This window comes from Ochotona princeps, chromosome 24 (genome assembly GCF_030435755.1).
Source record: "Ochotona princeps isolate mOchPri1 chromosome 24, mOchPri1.hap1, whole genome shotgun sequence".
Classification (NCBI taxonomy): Eukaryota; Metazoa; Chordata; class Mammalia; order Lagomorpha; family Ochotonidae; genus Ochotona; species Ochotona princeps.
Window position 1 is genome coordinate 24,849,449 of NC_080855.1, and position 21,985 is coordinate 24,871,433.

General features: G+C 54.2%; 2 protein-coding genes across 3 annotated transcripts; one reads left to right on the forward strand and one right to left on the reverse strand.

The window, feature by feature from the left end:
- The first annotated feature begins 4,596 nt into the window (after positions 1 to 4,596).
- On the forward strand, positions 4,597 to 13,981 carry ZNF771 (zinc finger protein 771). Of its 2 annotated transcripts, none has more exons than XM_004586884.3 (3): positions 4,597 to 4,742; positions 5,091 to 5,240; positions 12,944 to 13,981. In XM_004586884.3, the coding sequence occupies exons 2-3, from the start codon at positions 5,100 to 5,102 to the stop codon at positions 13,754 to 13,756; spliced, it is 954 nt and encodes a 317-aa protein (XP_004586941.1). In that variant the 5' UTR covers positions 4,597 to 4,742; positions 5,091 to 5,099; the 3' UTR covers positions 13,757 to 13,981. The 2 variants fall into 2 exon arrangements, with proteins under 2 accessions (XP_004586941.1, XP_058536497.1); XM_058680514.1 differs by having other exon boundaries at positions 4,665 to 4,851.
- Positions 13,982 to 15,308: 1,327 nt separating this feature from the next.
- Positions 15,309 to 17,474, reverse strand: DCTPP1 (dCTP pyrophosphatase 1). Its single transcript, XM_004587141.2, has 3 exons — positions 17,275 to 17,474; positions 16,790 to 16,900; positions 15,309 to 15,723 (listed from the first exon to the last, which is right to left on the reverse strand). The coding sequence occupies exons 1-3, from the start codon at positions 17,379 to 17,381 to the stop codon at positions 15,465 to 15,467; spliced, it is 477 nt and encodes a 158-aa protein (XP_004587198.2). The 5' UTR covers positions 17,382 to 17,474; the 3' UTR covers positions 15,309 to 15,464.
- Positions 17,475 to 21,985: the final 4,511 nt, after the last annotated feature.

Sequence of the window (21,985 nt, forward strand, 5' to 3'; positions counted from 1 at the left end):
CTCGGTTCTACCCAAGATGGTGATTAACAAAAGATTGTATATCCTGGACTTTGTAACCAGAGCTTTGACACCCTGGCTTTTTGGGATATAAAAATCTGTATGGGGCCCGGCACAGTGGCCTAGCAGCTAAAGTCCTAGCCTTGAACGTGCAGGGATCTCATATGGGCACCTGGAAGAAGCTTCTGGCTTCGGATTGGCTCAGCTCCAGCCATTGTGGCCACTTGGGGAGTGAATCATGGGACGGAAGATCTTCCTCTCCGTCTCTCCTTCTCTCTGTATATATCTGACTTTGCAATAGAAAAAAAAAAAGTTTTAAAAAAAATCTGTATGTTCTTAGACAAGGGACATCATCCCAAAAGCATTAGTGATGGCCGCAGTGTAGTTTAATAACATCATTTCTCTATTAAGTATCTTCTTGTTGTCTGTTTGATCAAGCCTGACACCTTTCTAAAAAAAGTAAGTAAATCTTTACAACAACAAAATGAATAGAGGGGACCAGTGTAATGGCTCAACTGGCTAATCCTCTGCCTTGCAGTGCAGGTATATCATATGAGCACCTGTTCTAGTTCCAGCTGCTCTTCTTCTTCTTCTTCTTCTTCCTCTTCTTCCTCTTCTTCTTCTTCTAGAATGAGATAGACAGAGAGGAGGACAGAGAGGAAAATCTTCTGTCCACTGATTCACTCCCCAAGTGGCCTCAAGGACCGGAGCTGCACCAATCCAAAGCCAGGAGCCTGGATCCTCTTCCGGCTTTGCCACGCAGGTGCAGGGTCCCGAGGCTTTGGGCCATCCTCCACTGCTTTCCCAAGCCACAAGCAAGGAACTGGATGGGATCCCAGTGTGTTACCTGCTCCACTTCTTATCCAGCATTTTGCATATGGCTTGGGAAAGCAACAGAAGGTGGCTCAAACTTGGGCCCCCTACACATGTGGGAAACCCAAAAAGAAGCTCCTGGCTCCCAGCTTTGGATCAGGTCAGCTCTAGTCATGGTGGCCATTTGGGGGGAAAAAAAACAGTAGACAGTAGACGGATGATTCTCTGTCTTACCTTGTTTACAAAAGAAAGATGAAAAGCTGATGGAAAGCACAGTCCAAGTTTCTGAGATTTCTGAGTCCAAGTTTCTGGCTTCTGAGATTTTCACACAAGAGATGAGTGAGCTTCCTGGTTGCTGCCTGGAAATTGCTGAGTGCTCCAACATACTGTCCTCTTGCCACTGGCAGAGAGCAACTTTCAAGTGTGATTGAGAAAAAGGGAAATAAAATAAGACCACTCTGCAGTACTGTCACTGTGAACAGACTGTTACAACACCCACGGAAACAGACCTCACTGCCTCGGTGCCTGTCTGTCTCATCTCAGAAGGCTAATCTGGCACACTACCTGAGGTTGTTTTTTATGATGTTAGAAGTGCCTTGGGCGCAGTGTAGTGTAGTAGGTTAATCTTCCACCTGTGGTTCAAGAATCCCATATCAGCACCATCTTCTCGGGCAGCAGAGCATGACTCTCATATGCTGTAATGCAAACTAGGCAGGTCAACTCTCCTGGCCAAGCTTTGCAACATGTTCCTGGGCCTGTCGCTGCACTGAGGTGGATTTAATTTGCCAGTAGACCTTGGAAAGATTTTCACCACCCTAGTGTAACAGTGCCGATGATATCTCTGAACTATCAAATCACTCCACTTGGAACACTTCGTTTAAGGTGTCATCAGATGTCATCAAATAGCTCCCTATCTGTGCCTGCTGATGTACTTTGGTAAAAGCAATGGTCCCTCCCCTTCCCTCACTGTGGACACAGGAGGAAAAAAATTGCAACATTTGTCCCACCCACCCCTTCCTACCCTAATTGGAGATCCACATGGGTGTGCATCCCTCTCAACTATGTAAACAATATTAAAGATAAAATAAGAGCCTGGCTTGATAGCTTAGAGGCTAAAGTCCTCACCTCACACGTGCTGGGATCCCAAATGGGCACTGGTTGTAATCCTGGCAGCCCTGCTTCCCATCCAACTCCCTGCTTGTGGCCTGGGAAAGCAGTTGAGATTGGCCCGAAGCTCTGGGACCCTGCACCCTGTGTGTGAGACCTGAAAGCGGCTCCTGGCTCCTGTCTTCGGATTGGCTCCGCTCCAGTTGTTCCAGGTGCTTGGGGAGTGAATCAGCAGACAGATCTTCTCTCTCTCCTCTCAGTATATCTGACTGTCCAATAAAAATAAATCTTAAAAAAGAAAGAAAGATAGGGTCTAGCAGCTAAAGTCCTTGCCTTGAATGTGCCTGGGATCCCATATGGGCGCCGGTTCTAATCCCGGCAGCTCCACTTCCCATCCAGTTCCCTGCTTGTGGCCTGGGAAAGCAGTCGGGGACAGGTCAAGGCCTTGGGACCCTGTACCCGTGTGGGAGACCTGGAGGAAGTTCCTGGCTCTTGGCATTGGATCAGCGCAGCACCAGCCGTTGTGGTCACTTGGGGAGTGAATCATCGGATGGAAGATCTTCCTCTCTGTTTCTCCTCCTCTCTATATATTTGACTTTTCAATAAAAATAAATAAATCTTTTTTAAAAATGTTTTAAAAAAAGATAATTTTTTAAAAAGGGCCCCAGGCCCAATGCAGTATCCTAGTGGCTAAATTCCTCACCTTGCATGCGCTGGGATCCCATAAGGGCACCATTTGTGTCCTGGATGCTCCACTTCCCATCCAGCTCCCTGTTTGTGGCCTGGGAAAGCAGTGGAGGATGGCCCAAAGCCTTGGGATCCTGTACTTGCTTGGGAGACCTCGAGGAAGCTCCTGGCTCCTGGCTTCGGACTGACATAGCTGCGGTCCTTGAGGCTACTTGGGGAGTGAATCAGCAGGTGGAAGCTCTGTTTATCCTCCTCTCTTTAAATCTGCCTTTCATAAAAATACACAAATCTTTAAAAATTAAGAAAAAGAGATGAACACAAATCAAAGTGGCTTTGGGGGCTGGTGCGTGTGAATGCCCAGGCATCTGCCCTCCTCCCAGCACAGCTGGAGTAGGTGTAATCCCCACAGCCAGGCGATGCAGCCTGGGGTTTGGGTTGGATCCCTGCTCTGGCCCAGAGTCCTCAGGGAGCCTGATTCCCAGGAGAGCAAATTCCTGCCAGTCAAGGAGCACAGGGTGGGCATGGGCATTAGCCAGCCCCCGCCCGTTGTCCCTTCTCCTGGGGTGTTTGCTCTTTGGTGCAAGGGAAACACTGTTACTGACCCTCTCAGGGCCAACTCTACAGGAACAACAGATTGTAGGCACTTGCTGAAGGCTGCTTCTTTGTAGCCCTTTCTTGGATCTGCCCCATTCATAAAATGGGGGAATGCGATTATCTGCTTTTTCTGGCGGGGGATTAAGATTTATTTATTTTTATTACAAAGTCAGATATGCAGAGAGGGGGAGAGACAGAGAGGAAGATCTTCTGTCTGATGATTCACTCCCCAAGTGAGTAGAACAGAACAGCTGGTACTGCGCCGATCCGAAGCCAGGATCTAGGAACCTCTTCCAGGTCTCCCACATGGGTGCAGGATCCCAAGGCATTGGGCCACCGTCCTCAACTGCTTTCCCAGGCCACAAGCAGGGAGCTGGAAGGGAAGTGGAGCTGCCGGGATTAGAACCGGCGTCCATATGGGATCCCACTACGTTCAAAGTCGCTAGGCCATGCCGCTATGCCCAGATTATCTGCTTTTTGCTGATGTGGGAAATACAGACTTTTGAAGAAGCATCCCAATGTTTAGATGCTGGAAATTAAAGCTTGCAATTGGTACTTCTTTTGTCTCAAGTGATATCTATTTATTTGTGTAATTTAAAAAAAAACATTGGATAGGCAGATCAGGTTGACCCAGAGGACAGACAGATAGATCTTCCCTAAATGGCCGCAAAGGCCAAAGGTGAACTCTCTGCAGGTCTTCCACACAGGTGCCTTAGGATGGACCTTATTTATTTATTTTTAAGTAATTTGTAATGATAACCCCACAGGTTTTTTTATTTTTAAAGAAAACATCCTGAGGGCAAAATAAACTACTCCGGTAGTTAGGGACTGGATTTGGCCCTGGGCACCTAAATTTCCTTCTGAGGCTCTGTTGGTTGGCAGGGTTGCTCCCACACCTAATCTGTAGGCCCTCTGCCTGAACTTGAAGTAACATGGGCTGTGACCCCGACAAGTGCACAGCAAGGCACCCCCGCACCAGATTTCTCGGGGACAGGAGACACCGAGAGAAAAAAAAAAAGAGGGAAGAAGGAAAAAGAAAACGAGGGAAGGGAAGAAGTGAGAGGTAAGGAGGCAGCGGGGTCCACCCTCCAGGCGGGGCGCCAGCAAGAGGCCCAGGTCGGGCCGGGAGCGCACGTGGCCTAATCCGCGCGGGGAAGCGGCGGGACCTCCGAGGCAGTCGTGGGAGACAAGCCCGCGAGTGTACGTTAGAACCCGGCTGCGAGGCCAGTGGGAGGCGAGATGAGGCCGCGCCAGGCACCGGGGCGCCGGACGAGCGCGCAGGGCGGCCGCTGTGCGGGCTACTCGGGACCAGCCGCCCGGCCGCCCGCTGCGCTCCTCCCCCGGGGCGGGGTCTTGCGGTCTGTCCAATGAACAGCCGCCCTGCCGCCCTGCGCTCCTCCCCAGGGGCGGGGCCGTACGGCTTGGCCAATGAGAGGCCGCCTCCACGGCCCCGCCCCCACCCCATCCCAGGCGCCGCGGCCTCGCCGAGTGCCCCACAGCCGGGCGCCCAGGCCTGGGTCCGCGCGAGCGCCGATCCCGGGGTGGTGAGTCCCTGCGCTCCCCCGCAGGGTCCCCGCCCCAGGCCGTCTCCAGCCCGAGCCCTGGAGCTCCCGGGGCGCCGACCCGGGCTGCAGGGAGTGACTCAGCGTCGGGGTGGGTGGCGACTCCGGGCTTTGCAGATTTGGAACTGTTGAGGGCCTTGAATGCCGGGATGAGTGGGGTGAACGTGCAGGGTTTGGGGGGATCCAGGCTGGGGTTGGATGGGGGGAGGGCCGGACCTGGGGAGCAGGGTAAGCTGTGGGAACCATCTAGGCTGCGCTGCTTTCCTTGGGTCAGGGCCAGGGTGGTGGTGCTCGGTGGTCTGAGCTCCTGATCCAGCTTCCCCCCTGCAGGATTCCAAGATGCCCGGGGAGCAACAGGGCGAGGAGGAAGAGGAGGAAGAGATGCAGGAGGAGATGGTGCTGCTGGTGAAGGGGGAGGAGGAGGAGGGGGAGGAGAAGTATGAGGTGGTGAAACTCAAGATCCCGGTGGACAACAAGGAGGTACGTGTTGCATAGTCTGAACCCCTCTGCTCCCACCCCCCAGCCACAGTGGGAAGCCCGGGATATCACCCCTGGACGCTGAGGTGGAATGTCAGGGTGGCTCCTGCCTTCCGCCCACCAGCCTGACTTCCATGTGCCAGGTGGGGTGCTGGAGAGGAAGCTACCTTGAATCCCCAAGAAGCTTTGGGTTCTGGGTAGGGGTACATGGACTGTTTCAGGCATGGCGGGGCAGGGTGGGCAAACACAGAGGCGGGAAGAGCACTCAGACTTTGGGAGGTAACAGCTTCGGAAGTGACAGCACTTTGAGTCTGTGATGTACGTGGTAGTTATTCCTCTTCTTTTATTGAGAGACAGAGAAGGAGACTCACCCATGGAGCCTGATTGCTTGAGCTGTCGCTCTGCCTCCCAGGGTCCGCATGCGCAGGAGGCTGGAGCCAAGAGCGAACCCAGGCATTCTGGTGTGGCATGCAAGCGTCTTCCCCACGGGGCTAAGCCTTCATCCCGCTAATTGCCCCTCACAGAGTAGAGACAGGCTTGGGGCAGCCTGGTAACTGACCACACAGAGTTGAGTGAAGGCGCAGACGGCTCATCATGAGCCAAAGTGGGAGTGCGGTAGGGGTGACTGTGCCCCTCCGTGAGGCTGGGGTGACAATGGGTGGGTGGGTTAGGCAGGCCACAGAGGAAGGCTGTGTTTTATCCGTAAGGTTTGTGTTCAAGTTCCCCACACCAGACCGTGTCACCAGGTACGTTTCCACTTCCCAGAATCCCGCAGGCCCAGGTCCGCCCTTAGCCAGGAAGGTTTAGGTCCAGGGGGAGGGCCAGCTGCAGGGCCCAGGCCTAAGGGAAAAACAGCTCTGCTGCCCCCTGGTGGGCATTGCGTGTCTCGTGGGGCAGGGGCTGCTCCCTAGCGCGGCCTCTTTCATCTTTACTTTTCAACTGTTTTTTGCATCCTTCTTGGCCCCTCCTCAGCCCCTCCTCCTAGCTCGGTCACCCCCTTAGGGCCCTGTTTATGCCCCACTCCCACCTCCACTTGGACTTGGAAGTTAAGAACAAGCCCGGAGCTTGGGGTGGACTTCACTGCCTGCCTTACCGAGACATAGGTCAAGTTCCTCTACCTCTCTGTACCTCACTTTCCCCATTGGTAGAAGGCAAAATCCTAATAGTAGTTACTTGTTAGAGTTGTGAAGGTTTAAGAAAGCATTAGAACCGGGACTGGCATTGTGACAACCACACAAAGCCAACATTGAGATGCCCACATTCCCTACCAGAGTGCCAGTTTTGGTCCCAGCTGCTGTGCCTCCAATATGCCTCCCTGGCAGTGTCCCCTGGGGGCAGCAGGTGCTGGCCGAGTACTCGGAATCCTGTCACTATGTGGAAGACCTGAATGGAGTCCTGGGCTCTTGGCTTTGGCCTGGCCTAGACCTGGGGTGATTTCAGGCATCTGGGGAGGTGAACGAGCAGGTGGAAGATCTGACCCCTCACTGCCCCTACTCCCTCTCTTTGTCACTCTGCTTTCAAGTGAATAAATTATTTTTTTAAAGATTTATTTTATTTTTATTGGAAAATCAGATATACAGAGAGGAGGAGAGACAGAGAGAAAGATCTTCCGTCCAATGATTCACTCCCCAAGTGAGCGCAACGGCCGGTACTATGCTGATCCGAAGCCAGGATCCAGGAACTTTTTCCAGATCTCCCACGTGGGTGCAGGGTCCCAAGGCTTTGGGCCATCCTCGACTGCTTTCCCAGGCCACAAGCAGGGAACTGGATGGGAAGTGGAGCTGCAGGATTAGAACCGGCACCCATATGGTATCCCGGCGCATTCAAGGCGAGGACTTTGGCAGCTAGGCCACGCCGCCAGGCCCAAGTGAATAAATTCTTAAGATAGAAATAATTAGAACCACATTTGGCACATAATAAACATGTCAATATTGGCTGCCGTTTCTTCTTCCCTTGGAAGTTCAGGGCCACCGGCTAGGTCATCCTGCTGGAGAGTTTTCAACTTCTTTTCATCAAGGCCTTTCTGAGCTGAACGCTGAGGACCGGGGTGACCGGAAGCCAGCTTGGAGGCCTTGAGAGAGAGCGCCTTGCAGCGGAGAGCTCTTCACCATGCTCATGGTTGACTTGGGCCTGGAAGGCTTACATAGGGGGTGTTGACAAATGGAGGGGCATTCTGGAAGCAGGAGCCAAGCTCAGAGGAGTGGGACTAGAAAGGCAATTGGGGCCAAAGAGGAAAAGGCCTGGAAAGCCAGGGCAGGAAACCTGGGTGTCCTGCTTTAGGCTGTGCAGTGCTGGGACTCCGGAAGTCCCACGAGAGCTGGACTTGGGTTTTCTGTTGAGGAGCAGGATGGGCTGCTTGGGGCTCATGGGACCAGTGTTGGCTGAGGCGGTAGCCATGGTGATGGGGAGAAGGGACCACACTGGAGGATTGGCCTGACCAGTCAGGGAATGCACATAGGGCCACACTCTTAAGTGGTATCATGGCCAGTTCTGATCCCCTGCATGTACCAGCTCTGCCTCAGCTTTTTCACCTGTGGAATGGGACAGTAGCAGGAGGCTTTTGAGTGCCAGTCTGTGGGGTGTTCTCCAGGAGGAAGGCTTTGGAGGAAGAGAGAGAGTAGAACTGAGGATTCCAGGTGTCCTAGACCCAGCTGCAAGCCAGCGCACTGGCCTCATTTCTCTGTAACTTGGTGATCTCAGAAGTGTCTTCCCTTAGTGGACATCCTGTGAGGCTGCATCATCATCCAGTCCCCTGCCAGTCACTTGACCCCGATCATGCTGCATTGGGCGTCTGGAGTATTCACTCCCTGCCTATCATAATCTAGCCTGTCATTTAGGGCGCAGGAAAGGTTTTTTCAGAGGGCTCCATGACCATCCACGTGCCTCTGTCCTTTGGAACAGGTCTTACCTGGCATTCAGAGCTCTCTTGGTTGCATCTCTGACTCCTGGAATATGCACCCCAGCCCAGCTCCTCACAGATCAGCCCCGGTTGCACCTCTGAGGTGCTGCCCACCCTGCTATGGGACTGGCCTCACCTTCTCCACCTGCTGCCTCCAGGGGTCGCTCTTCTCTCTCCTACGACAGGTTTCTTCATTTGTCAACAGGTATCCGGGATCTTGTTCAAATGAAGATCTTGACCAAGTACATGGGGTGGAGGGCTGGGACGTGAGCCTCTGTCTCCGACAGGGTCCCCATGCTGCTCACGCTGTGATCTGCGGAGCACCTGGGGGCTTGTTTCCTACCTTGCACTGCAAAGGGGGAGGTTACCTCCCACCAGAAGGGCCCAGAGGAAGGCCTGACCAAGAGGCTGGGTGCCTTAAAGCATACCAGGTTTCCAGTTCAAAGTCTTGGCTCTGTAACTTGCATGACTTTGGGTACTTACCTAACCTAACTTCTAAGTCTCATTTGTAAAAGGTACCTAGACCAAAGTACTGTGAGATTTCAAAATGACAATGTAGAGAACCTAACACCATTACCCATATTTTTATTTGAATGAGAAAGAGCTTCTGTTCACTCCCCAGATGCTTGCAAATAGCCAGGGCTGGGCCAGGCTGAAGCCCAGGAGTTTAAAACTCAGTGCGGGTCTCCCATGTGGGCAGCAGGAACCTAATCAAGCCATCCTCCACTGCTCACTAGAGTGTGCCTTAGCAGCCAGGTGCCTTGGTCAGGCTGCAGCCAGGGCCAGAACCAGGCTCTGTGACATATGATGCAAGTATGCCAGGCAGCAGCCTAAGCGATGTGTCATAATGCCTGCCCCATGTCATCATTATGAATTACAAAAGTAGGACCTGGGGCCTGGCATGAGGGCTCAGTGGCCAAATCTTCCCCTTGCAAGCACTGAGATCCAATATGGGTACTGATTTGTGTCACCCTGGGCCCAGTGCTATTTATTCTTCTGTGGAATTGTTGTAAGACATAGGAGGCCCCGTCCTTTCATGGATTTTTTTAATTTTTAAGTATTTTTAAAAAGGTTTATTTGTTTTACTTGGAAAGTCAGAGTTGTAGAGAGAGAGGGAAAGACAGAGAGAGACTCTTCTACTTGCTGATTCATTCCCCAAATGGTACAACAGGCAGAGCTGAGCTGATCCAAAGCTAGGAGCCAGGAACTTTTTTCTGGGTCTCCCACACGGGTGCAACATCCCAAGGCTTTAGACTGTCCTCTACTGTTTTCCCAGACTACAAGCAGGGAGCTGGATGGGAAGTGGAGCAGTCGGGACATGAACCGGTGCCCATAAGGGATGCCAATGCTGCATACAGAAGATTAGCTAGCTATGCCACAATGCCAACTCCTTTGTTAACTGTCAAGCATGTGTGTCATTCATGTGCTGCTCTCACATTATTTACTGAACAATGTTTCAGTTCAGCTAGATTCACATTATTTTGTTAAATAAATTGACCTTCATTTAACCAATACCCTTGATGAGACTGTGAGGCTCTGATACACACACACACACACACCTGAAAGCAAATATATAATAATAAGAAAGTCTGTGCACCTCCTGTTGGGGGATTTTCATCTCTCCTAGCCTGACTAAAGATTGCCACTGAGGGGCTAGTGTTGTGGCATAGTAAGTTGATCCTTCACGCTGTAGCTCCAGCATCCCATAGAGATGCTGGTTCGTTTCCTGGCTGCTCTGCTTCCCATCCAGCTTCCTGTTTATGGCCTAGGCAAGCAGCAGAGCATGGCTGAAGTCCTTGAGCCCCTGCAGTACTTGAGAGACCCTAAAGAAGCTACTGGCTCCCGGCTTTCGGTTCAGCCCTGGCTGTTTGACCATTTGTGGAGTGAGCCAGCAGATGGAAGATCTCTGCTCACTCTCTTTCTGTAACTCTGCCTTTCAAGTAAATTTTATATATATACTTTTTAAGACTGCCACTGAAGCAGAGAAAGGAAGTGGCTCTCTCAGGGTCTTTATGAGCTATATTCAGTACCACCCACCTCTTTAAAAATACTGATTTTATTTATTTGAAAGGTGGATAAGAGAAAGAAAAAGAGAGAGGTGTTGATCTTCCATATACTGGTTTCCTCTGCAAATGGCCACCATAGCTGGGGCTGGTCCAGCCCAAAGCCAGAAGTCAACAGCTGAAGCCCAGGACTCAAGCTGGTGTCCTATCTGGAAAGCCAGTGTCACAGGCAACAGCTTATTGCATTGCACCACAGTGCCAACCCCTAGACTCAGCCCCTTCCCAGGATCCTCCCTCCTAGGCAAGTCCCGACCTTCCAGACTGGCTGCCCCCCAGGCCGTTTCTTTTTCCTAAATCACTGCCCAGCCTGAGGCAGTCTGAGGTTGGTCACCAGCACCTTCTAGAAGGGTGTGTAGGGGGTTAAATAGGGCAAGAGTCAAAGAAATGAGAACAGTTGTCCCCACCATGGAGGAGGTTTTGTGATTCACCCAACAGATGCCAACAAGCAGGTGAGAGAGAGCCTGCAAAGAGTGGAGTTGGATTCAGACTGTGCCAGCACGTTTCTCCATTGAAAATATCAAGTTGCATTTCCATTTAACCTTGCGTCCCTGGGGCAGGTAGCCAAGGCTGCAGCCTTGGGGCAGGGGGAGAGCAGGGAGCAGTCAGGAACTCCCTCCCTAGACCACCATTGGTGGGGAGATGCCCCATCCACGGATGGTACTAGACAAGATATATGTGGTTGGTACTGACCGACATAAACATACATGCACGCTGCATTTCTTATGTTGCATCCAACCTGAGCCTCTTCCCAAAAAGTGCAGCCCAGACAACTCTGCTAAGCAGCGAAGTTTATTGAAGAGGCAGGTACCAACCGGCTGGGGTCAGCCCTCCTTCAGAGACTGACCCTGAGGTGAGAATTAGACGGGTTTTTATAGAAAGAGTGAGTTATACAGTCATGGGAACCAGGTGAGATGGGCAACCACAGGAGGCTGCCTCGGGGACAAAGGGTGGGCTCGAGCAGCCACAGGAGGCAGTCGTGGGAACAATGAGTGAATAAATCATACACTATTGATTTCTGGAACCAAGGCTTGCTGGCAAGGCATGTTAGCCTAGTGATCTGGCCCAAAAAGCAGGAAACTGGCAAAAGCTTTTGTACAGAAGCATATAGGGCAGGTTAGCAAACCTATGCAGGCCTGAACCAAAGTGACTCCATTTTGTGACCAGATTTTACTCTTATATATATATGTATCTGATAATGTGAAATTTCTGAGTCTGCAATGTGGGTGCAGGGTCCCAAGGCCCTGGGCCATCCTCTACTGCTTTCCCAGGCCACAAGGAGGGAGCTGGATGGGAAGTGGTGCCGGGATTAGAACCGGTGCTTGCAGGGGAGGCTGGTGCTTGCAGGCAGAGGATCATCCTTGAGTCATGGCACCAGCCCCACCTGCCTTTTTTAAAGCATTATTTCCTTTGTGTGATGCTACCTCTACCAGCCCAGACCTCATCAAGCAGGGTTGTGGGCAGATTTTTTCTTTCCCATAACAGCACTGGGTTTTTGTCCTGGACCTTCGCCTCACAGCTTGCTCAGGTGCTGTGTCTTCATTTATTGAAGGAGCTGGCCTCTGTCCTGGCCCTCCTCCCTCGCGGACTCCGCCTGCTCTCCTGGTCACTGCCTGTTCTCTGGGTGCCTGCCTCTTGTGTGCAGGTTCTGGTCATATCCCCAGCCAAGGCCTCGGCTCCGGGTTCCAAGCAGGTCAAGGAGTGACCACTGGCTGTCCAGGTCTTACACATCACCTCCCACTGGCTTCTCTCACTTCAACTTCCTCTCTGCCCTCCACAGAGGCAAAGCCCAGACATCTGGGATTCCTTTCAACTCCTTGTTTCCTTCACATCTCTAATCTGTTGTGACTTCTGGTGCCGCAAATGGCGGATGCATTGCAGAAGTCTACCACCTGCACTTTCTGCTTCAGCCTCCCTGGACTCTCGTGTCTGCCTGCTCGTCTCTGCTTCTCTCTTCTCAGTCTGAACAGCTTCAGGAACCTCTTGAGATGCCTCATAAAGACACCTGCCTAGCTCAGGACCCTCCGCCATCCCCTGTGGTGGTTCTTTATATTCACAGGTTGAGTCCTTCTGGGCTAATCACACCCCTCTTCCCTCCTCTCCCCATTTTAAGCGCTGTTTCTTGCTATTTCTGGAACAGGCAGACTGCCCTGGGGCTTCTGCTGTTGGGCACCTTTCTGGGGTGCACAGCCTCCTGCAGATATTTGCTTATCACACCAGCAAGATGGCAGAAGACCATGCAAAGCCCTCACTGAGCCCCTGTGCCGGCGAGTGCTCCTTGTCCATTCGTCCTGAAAGCATGAGCTTTCCTTTTAAAAAGATTCATTTATTTTTATTTGAAAGAGAGTTACAGAGAGAGGACACGGAGATTCTCCATCTGCTCCTTTACTCCCCAAATGGCTGCAAGGGCTGAGCTGAGCTGATCCGGAGCCAGGAACCAGGATGTTCTTCCAGGTCGCTCACATGGGTGCAGGATCCCTTTCCCTTTCCCAGGCCATAAGCAGGGAGCTGGAGGGTCCCCAGGCTTAATGCCCAATTATTTACCTAACATGGGCCAGCACACCGCACACACCCAGTACACGTCTGTTGAAGTAATAAAACCAGCAGGAATGCGCACTGTGGTACGTATGTTTTCACCGGATGTGCACAAAGCGTCCCAGCCTCCGCAGACCACAGCAACTGAGACACAGGGCTTGCAGCCCTGAGGAGGCCTCGGCTGACCTGTCCCGCCTCTCCTTTCCCCGCAGGTCCCGAGCCAGGCGCCAGCGCCCCCGGTCGATCCGGCGCGCCCCCACGCGTGTCCCGACTGTGGCCGCGCCTTCGCGCGTCGCTCCACGCTGGCCAAGCACGCACGGACGCACACGGGCGAGCGGCCGTTCGCGTGCACGGAGTGCGGCCGGCGCTTCTCGCAGAAGTCGGCGTTGACCAAACACGGCCGCACGCACACGGGCGAGCGGCCCTACGAGTGCCCGGAGTGCGACAAGCGCTTCTCGGCCGCCTCGAACCTGCGGCAGCACCGGCGGCGCCACACCGGCGAGAAGCCGTACGCCTGCGCGCACTGCGGCCGCCGCTTCGCGCAGAGCTCCAACTACGCGCAGCACCTGCGCGTGCACACGGGCGAGAAGCCGTACGCGTGCCCGGACTGCGGGCGCGCCTTCGGCGGCAGCTCGTGCCTGGCGCGCCACCGGCGCACGCACACCGGCGAGCGGCCCTACGCCTGCGCCGACTGCGGCACGCGCTTCGCGCAGAGCTCGGCGCTGGCCAAGCACCGGCTCGTGCACACGGGCGAGAAGCCACACCGCTGCTCTGTCTGCGGCCGGCGCTTCGGCCACCGCTCCAACCTGGCGGAGCACGCGCGCACGCACACCGGCGAGCGGCCCTACCCGTGCTCCGAGTGCGGGCGCCGCTTCCGCCTCAGCTCGCATTTCATCCGCCACCGGCGCGCGCACATGCGCCGCCGCCTCTACATCTGCGCCGGCTGTGGCCGGGACTTTAAGCTGCCGGCCGGCGCCACAGCGGCCACCGCCACCGAGCGCTGCCCGGAGTGCGAAGGCAGTTGAGCTGCCGGCCCAGTCGCCGCTGGGCGGGGACTTGGCCCTCGACGTACTCACCCTGCCCCAGTACGCGGCTCCGGGGAAAGGTGGGACGGGCAGGTGTGTGGTGGCCCAGGGACAGGGACAAAGGGCGAATACCTTGCCGGGGTCCCTGGAGAGCGTGCCCACTCCCCCTTCAGTGCAATCCTGTGGCCCTGTGGCCCGCGTTAATGAATAAAGTATTTTACCCTCCACCCACCCGTGCCTGTGAGTGAGGTGGGTGGAGAGGTGGCCTTCGAACCTAAGCGACAATCGTCTTGCAGTGGGCGGAGGTCCCACCGCGAGCACAACAGCGCGATGCAGACAGAGTTCAGCGCAGCAGGCACCGCCGCAGGCACATGCAGGGTAGCAAGATGCCTCAATTCTCAGGACACCCCAAAGTTAGGTGAATTGTTTATCCCGGTTGTCACAGATACTGACACAGCAGTGGCCCAGAAACAAGCCATTGCAGTCCGCTATCCCGGGGAATGTGTTTTTGAACCGGTGGGTCTCCAACAGCAGCCTGGTCTGCATCAAGGACAGAGCTGAAGAAGCCTGAAGTCTCTAAGGACTGCTGCAATGTGGGAACCCCCAGGGACCCAGGAACGAAGGACATGTTGGGCATGTGTGACTGCTCTCATTTGTCTTTTCCTGGTCAACTGCTGGACACTGTCGCCAAGATTTGGGTACGGAACGCCAAGCAGATGGCAGGGGTTTTACCATATGTGGGACATATCTACTCAGACCACAGGCTGGGAGCCTGTGAGCCCAGGTGCAGAGCAGGGGTGAGACAGGGTTGCCGGAGGCAAGCAGGGAGCCAGGCACCTGTCTTGTCTGAGGTGTCTCGCCAACAGTCAGCTGGGCCGCGGCAGCTGGGGTGGGGGAGCAAATGGCAGTGTGAGGTGGAGTCAGTGGGCGAGGCGGACAGCACTCCCAGAGGATCCCCGTGGCTGGCGGCTTGCTGCTTTTGTCTGGAGGGAGACCCAGTGCTGCCTCACCCCATGTGTGGGGAAGGCAACCACTGGTGTCTCAGAGAGGCATCCAGTACTCAAGGTCACACCCCCACACAGGGTGGCAATGGGTCAGACACGGGGCGATCTCTGAGGAGGCAGGGGCAGCCTGGTCATGTGCTGCACACGTGACACCTGTCCCCGACTTGAGGCCCCTGCCAACAGTTCTGAGTTGAAAAGACAGGTGCTATAAACAACAGCATGTGCTCTAAGTCTTATCCCACCCCACCCTCGAAGGCCCCATCTTCAGCACGCCATCAGGCTGGCGCTGGGGTTTCCCAGCTCATGACTGTCGCCTGCCTGGGAAGGCTTCCAAGGCAACACCTGAATCTTAGCCCACTACCTCTCCCCTCCTCTTCAGGCCTGGTGGCAGAGGGGAAAGGGCTGTATATGAGACACCTCCCAGGAGTTTCACCTGCCTTTGTCTAGCAGGTGGCCAGAGAGAGAATCGGACTCAGGGGTACCCCTAGCGTCTGTCTCTGTAGCACCTGCTCAGATACCCCCTGACCAGTAGGGAACAATCTGGAAGCTGTTACCCAGAACATTTATTGGGAGAGAGAACACCAAGAAGCCACCTGCCAGAAAGCTGGTGGACAACAGATCTCAGAGCAAGGCTCTGTGAGGAAAGGTCTAGAAGCTTGAGCTCCATGGCCAGGCTAAATGTGGATGGACCCCGGTCCGTGTTGCTAGGCCGGGGCCTGATCTTCAGAGGCGGCCTCTTGGCCCAAGTCTGTATACTTCCGGGCAGAGCCGCGGGACAGGTGGACTGGATAGCGTCGCCGGTTGGTGTCCATTTTGGAGAGCACTGCGCGGGGCAGATCCACGCGACAGCGGGCTGCCAGGGCCACGAGGTAGATGAGGACGTCACTGAGTTCCTCTTCCAGGGCTGCCCGGTCGCGGGCGGGCCAGGCTTGGGGGCCAGGTTCCTCATCAGGCTTCCACTGACTGGCAAGGGGGACAGAAAACACATACAACATGTAGAGACACACATGGAAGCCAGGTGGCACAGGGATTCCGCCTCCCCCAGGAGCACCCTGGAACTCACAGCCCTGAACTCTCACTCCCGGCAGTTCCCCAAGGACAACCCTACCCACCTGGGTCCCAGGAAACACTGCCTGAGGAGGCATAGTTCTACCCCTCAACCGCCTGCCATGGCCCCAGGGTCACATCTCCTGGAACTTCCCAGGACCCACCGGGGCTGACCCTGCCCCGTGCTCCCCACCCCATCACGGTTTGCTGCTGTCCTGTCCCAGGCCCTTGGAGGCCTGCCCTCCTGCTTCTCCGACCGCAGATCTGCCCATTACAGGATCGCTGTGGTTTTTTGGGCCTCAGGTGTCACCTTGGAAAAGCCTTCGGTCTCATTACCTGTGTTCCTTTCCTCACAGAACCTATCTATGGCAATTCAGGATCTTTTAAAACTGGTTTACTTAGGGGCGGGCACTGTCTCATTTCCATATGGGCACTGGCTCCACCTCCCTGCTGATGGACCATAGAAAGTAGCAGAGGACTTGGGCCCCGGTACACCTGTAGGAGACCCAGAGGAGGCTCCAGGCTCCTGGCTCTGTCTACTGCAGCCATTTGGGGAGTGAGGTAGCGGCTAGCCTCACACCCTCTGTTCTCACCCATCAGCCCTGTGGCGTGTCAGCAGGAGCCTGCTCCACCCTAGCGATCACTCTCTGGCCCAGCCCATCACTCACTCAGTAGATGTATATTAAGTGCTCACTTGGGGCACAAAGATTCCCTGATCTTTTTCACACTGAGTATCAGGTGTTTCCCCAAGTGGCCCTTTTCCTGCGTGTTCCCCACCCTCGCAACACCCCGAACGGGTCCTCCACAGAACACCCCAGTTCCCCAGCCTGGGAGGCAGCGGTCACAAGCCATGGACACCTCTCTCTCTCCCGTTTTTATACCCGACACCCGCCCCGGCCCAGGCCCTTGAGGAGGGAATGAATGGCATCCACCAGTGTCGAGTGCTCCAATCACTGCTGGCCCCCAACACCCGCGTACTCACAAGAGCTCTGCCAGCTCCCCGACTTCCCCGACCAGGGCCAGGAGGAGGTTCCGAGGCTGGTGGAACTGCTCCCAATCTCGTTCAGCGGCGAAGGCAGCATGCAGGCGCCGGCTACAACGGGACACCGAATGAGGGTCGGGGTGACTGTGGGGGCCTGCCCACCCCAGGGGAACGGGACCCACGGCTTGCAGCAGTTAATCCCCTCACTCCTGGACTCTGCTGGGCAACCCCACTCCACACCCCCGCCGTGCAGGGATTTCAGCCCGACTCTCACTTGCGGCCTTTTCGTCACTCTCCCGTGCCGCTAAGTCTGCAGTTCGAAACCTCGCCAAGGTTGGGACGGAAGAGGGGACTCCTAATATTAAGAGCGTAAGACCCACTTGTTCCCGCCTCAGGCGTGCACGGGTGGGCTGCTGGAGCCGCGCTCCGCAGTCACGAGGAGGGGAAGAGCGCGCCGACCCCACACCCCGGCCCGGGCTGCTTACACGTCCTCGAGCGTGGGCTCCGAGCTGAAGCGGAACGTGTCGGCAGCGGCGGCGGCAGGGGCAGCGGCAGCGCCCTCCGGCCCCGGGTCCCCGCCAGCAGCGGCCATGCCGCCTACCACCCAGCGGACGCCGGGACCGGATCAAAGGACCCCGCGCCCCGCTCGGAGCCCGCCTCCCGAGGCCCACACCAATCACAGGCGCCCTCGGCTGGTTTCCGGGGCGGAGCCGGAAGAAAGGCCCGCCCCCAGCCTGGACCAGACCAATCTGAAGGACTGTCGGGGGGCTGCTTCTACGCGTATCTAGAACGTTTCCGGATACCGATGGAAAGCGCAGGCGCGTCACTTGCCTTCTGAGTCACTAGGAGGAGCCAGAGGCACTCATTACAACCTGGTTTGTAATATCGCAGAAGGCAGCAAAAGGATTATGAACAGGATGAGGCAGTATGAATTATTTATGTTACTGGGCCCAGGATAGTTGTTTTATTTATTAAAAACAACTTTTAAGATTTATTTACTTTTTTTATTACAAAGTCAGATATACAGAGAGGAGGAGAGACAGAGAGGAAGATCTTCTGTCTGATAATTCACTCCCCAAGTGACTGCAAAGGCCAGTGCTGCACTGATCCGAAGCCAGGAACTTCTTTCCGGGTCTCCCACGCGGGTGCAAGAGGGTCACAAGGCTTTGGGCTGTCCTCGACTGCTTTCCCAGGCCACAAGCAGGGAGCTGGATGGGAGATGGAGCTGCCAGAATTAGAACGGGTACCCATTTGGGATCCTGGGGCGTTCAAGGAGAGGACTTTAGCCACTAGGTCACGCCGCCGGGCCCAGCCCTGAGTTTTTAAAGTCATAGAAGGAAACATTAAAAATGAGAATGTAGGCAAGCACAAGATTTGAGATCTCCAACATTGGGCAGCTGAGCAGAGGAGAGGCTTGGGAGACAGGAGAGAATTTGGCAGCGTGTGGTGTTAAGGAAGCTAGAGAGGGAAGGGTTCAGAACATGGGGCTCATTTCCAAATGAGTCTCCCTTGGGTGCTACATGGCAAGGTAGAATAAGAAGCAGCCTCTGGATGAGACAGCATGTAGACGGGCTAGGGGATTTGGCAACAAATGAGGGAGTGGTGGGTTTTGGTTGTGACATTAGATAGAGTTATGCCATCTAATGAGTGAAGACATAGTAGACCCAGGAGTTGGCGTGGGAGGGATGAATTCACTCTGGGACGAGTTTAGTTCAAGATGGTTGAGTTCCAATTGGCCGCCGGTGCGGGGGTTGGGGGGCGCATACAGACCTAGAGTTCAGGCACTCTGGGCTACCTTGTGGGTCTATGAACTGCAAGTTTGGGGCTCCAGCTCCTTCCTTGGTGTTTGCTATTCCTGTCCTGACAAGAACGCTGGTTCTAGACCCAGTGAGTCATGTGGCAGGGAGTAGCTTTCTCCCGAGTGCTCTGTATCCACGTGTGGAGGAGCTGGGTAGGGCCTGTGCAGTCACAGAGCAGCGGTGCCCTGGACATTGACAGGAAGAAGCGGACACTCTCTCTGGCCTCCCGCAGCTCTCATAAAGCATCTTTTAGAACAGGGAGGGAAAGCCAGCTCACACTCAGCTTCTCTTACTTGCCACTCCCAACGCTGATTGCCTCATGACCCAGAAGGTGTGTGTGTGGCGGGAGAGGTTTCTCCGCACCATAAGCAAGCAAGCGAGTGAGTGACTCTGAACCGGCGGGGTGTCCACTCACTCAGTTCTGACACCACCAACGCAGAGAGAGCCTCAGATCTGGCTTCTGCAACTTGAGACCAACCAGTGACAAATCAGACTGAAAGCAGTGGCTTTCTGAGGCCTGAGGTGTCTCAACATCATTCTAGAAACTTAGAAAAGAACATGAACAATGGGACGGGGCCGGTGCAATAGCTCGATGGCTTAAATGCTCCCCCTGCAAGTGCGTGGTCCTGTATGGGTGCTGGTTCATGTCCCAGCTGTCTCACTTCCCCTCCAGCTTCCTGTTTATGGCCTGGGAAAGCAGTCAAGGACAGTCCAAAGCCTTGGGATCCTGCATGGGAGACCAGAAGAAGCTCCTGGCTCCTGGCTTCTGATCAGCTCAGCTCAGCTCCTGCTATTGTGGCCACTTGAGGGGGTTGAACCAGAGATGGAAGATCTTCCTATCTGTCTTTCCTCCTCTTTGTAAATCTGACTTTCCAATAAAAATAAATGCGTCTTAAAAAAAGAGCTATGGAAGGAAATTTTTATTTATTTTTTTATATTTTTAATAATAAATTCATTTTATTTTTGATGATGTTTACATAGTTAAGAAGATGCATGCCAATGTGGACTACCAAGTAAAGTGGGAAGGGCTGAGGAATGGGGGCAAATGGGTAAAGCAACTACCTCCAATCTCCTTTTTCCTTCCGGTGTCTGGGGAAAATGGAGAGAGAAGGGGTGAGGGCCACTCCCAGCAGCCCAATCAAATCAGTGTCCAGGAATGGGGAAGGGCACCTGGTGTCATCCCTGGGTCCCTGATGTGGAGCATGGTCTGAGGATACTGCGTAAGTGGTTTCAATAGTTCTGAGATGCTGTTGATTTCATTGCTCCAAGGTTCAGGAAATCCTTCCAAGGTCCACTGGCTGACATAGTCCACCTCAGAGTCTCAGTTCGCCCAGGTACTTACCTGGGAGAGCTGTCCGATTTGCTCTGCCCTCCGTGGTACTAGATGTCCTCTGCAGGCTTCGATGAACTGGTTGTTATGTCCTCCATCAGCATCTCGGCCTGCCGTCCACTGCACAGGCCTCAGCAACTGCTCCCAGCCTTGGTTCTTGCTGTCACCTGCAGGCACTGCATTCTGTCAGAGGTCACTTTATCAGGTCACTTCCCAGTGGCAGATCTCACACACAACAGTGGGTCCTTGGCACACTTCCTGTCCTAGCAGGAACAGCAGCCTTGCCCAGCCGACCCACACCCATCCTGGAGGAAATGTAAAAGTAGACATCAAACATCAGATGTAAAAAAATCATGTGGGAACACCCAGGTTCTTTGTCCTATAATATCCCCCTCTGTTGACCAACCAAACAAACCCAGAGTAGAGGGAACAGATTCATGTCCAGATGACGGGCCACATCCGCTGGACCCCTCGTCCCAGGCTGTCCTCTCACATCCACCCCAACCCCGCAGTCCAGTTTCTCCACTATCCTCAGACACGTCTGGACAGCTCAGCCTCCACACTCCAGCCAGGGCGTCAATGTGTGTGTGTGTGTGGTCTAGTTTGTTTGGCCCACATCCATGATGTGTCCTTTAGAAAAATATTCTTCTAAGAGATGAGCTGTCCTAGTGTCTTCAAACAAATGAACGTTTTGTGATGGGCCGGATGGGTGGCATTAGGCAAACACCTGTGTGCAGCTGCACATCCTTGCACTGCTCGGAAGTCCGGCCACCTTTCCTGCCAGAGCCCAGCAGCTGATTCCAGCTCGGCTCTTTGGGAAACCTTGGAGTAGAGGGAGAAACATCGGCTGATACGGGCCAGGCTGGAGCGGGAGGCTGAAAGCCTGAACCACGTCTCCTCCGGGAGGCAGGAAACCAAGGACCTGAGCCTCCCAGGAGTCACCATAGCAGAACTGAGAACTCAGCTAGGACTTGAACCCAGGACCTCTGATCAGGGGACACAGGTGTGTCAAGCACAAGGTCAAAGGACCACTCTGATGAACGGGGTATTGTTCGTGGCCCTGTCCCAAGCATCTGCCACCAGTGTGTCTGGAGGGATTCGCTGGCTTTGTCGGGTTGGAGTTGGGGAGGAGAGAAGGTTGCTGCTATAATATGGAATGTTTGTACTTATTAATTTTTGCAGGATGCCTCAGGCTGAAAGCTTTGGCTTAGCCCAGCCAGGCTCATAGGAGTCCATGTCACATCTCAGAAGTGCTTCCTCAACTCCCCAGTCCTCTCCGACACCCATGCTGGGATTCCATCAGCTGCCCACTTGTGTCTTCTCTGCCCTGCCCATACAGCCTGCTCTGTCTTTGGGTGGTAATGCCCACCCCCTGCTCTGTGGGTTCCACCTTGTAATCGTAATCATAGCCCCGCTGCAGAATTAGACTTCAAAGCACTCTCCCGAACTTGCTCCGAAGAGGACCTCGTTTGGCCTTTGTCCTCTTCATCTATACTGGCTCTCACAGCTGTTACCACTCCTTCCTCTTCATGTGGGGAGCATGGAGGATCCAGGTCGGAGAAGCATCCAATCATTTTTCTGCGCTTGCCTACGCCGCCCCCCCCAACACGAAATTGACCAAACAGAAGGCAAGTCATTTTTTTTTAAAAAAAGATTTATTTATTTTAATTGGAAAGGCAGATATACAGAGGAGAGACAGATTCTCCATCCGACAATTCAGTCCCCAAGTGACTGAATTGGGGAGCTGGAGCTGAGCGGATCTGAAGCCAGGAGCCAGGAGCTTCTTCCAGGTCTCCCATGTGGGTGCAGAATCCCAAGGCTTTGGGCCGTCCTGGACTACTTTTCCAGGCCACAGGCAGGGAGCTGGATGGGAAGTGGTACAGCTGGGATACAAACTGGCACCAATATAGGATCCCAGTGCATGTAAGGTCAGAACTTCAGCCACTAGGCTATCACGCCAAGCTCAATTTTAACTTATTTAAAAAAAAAAATTTTCAAAGACAGTGTTAGAGAATTTTTCCAGCTGCTGGTTCATTCCCTAAATGGCCCCACTGGCTGGGGCGTGGC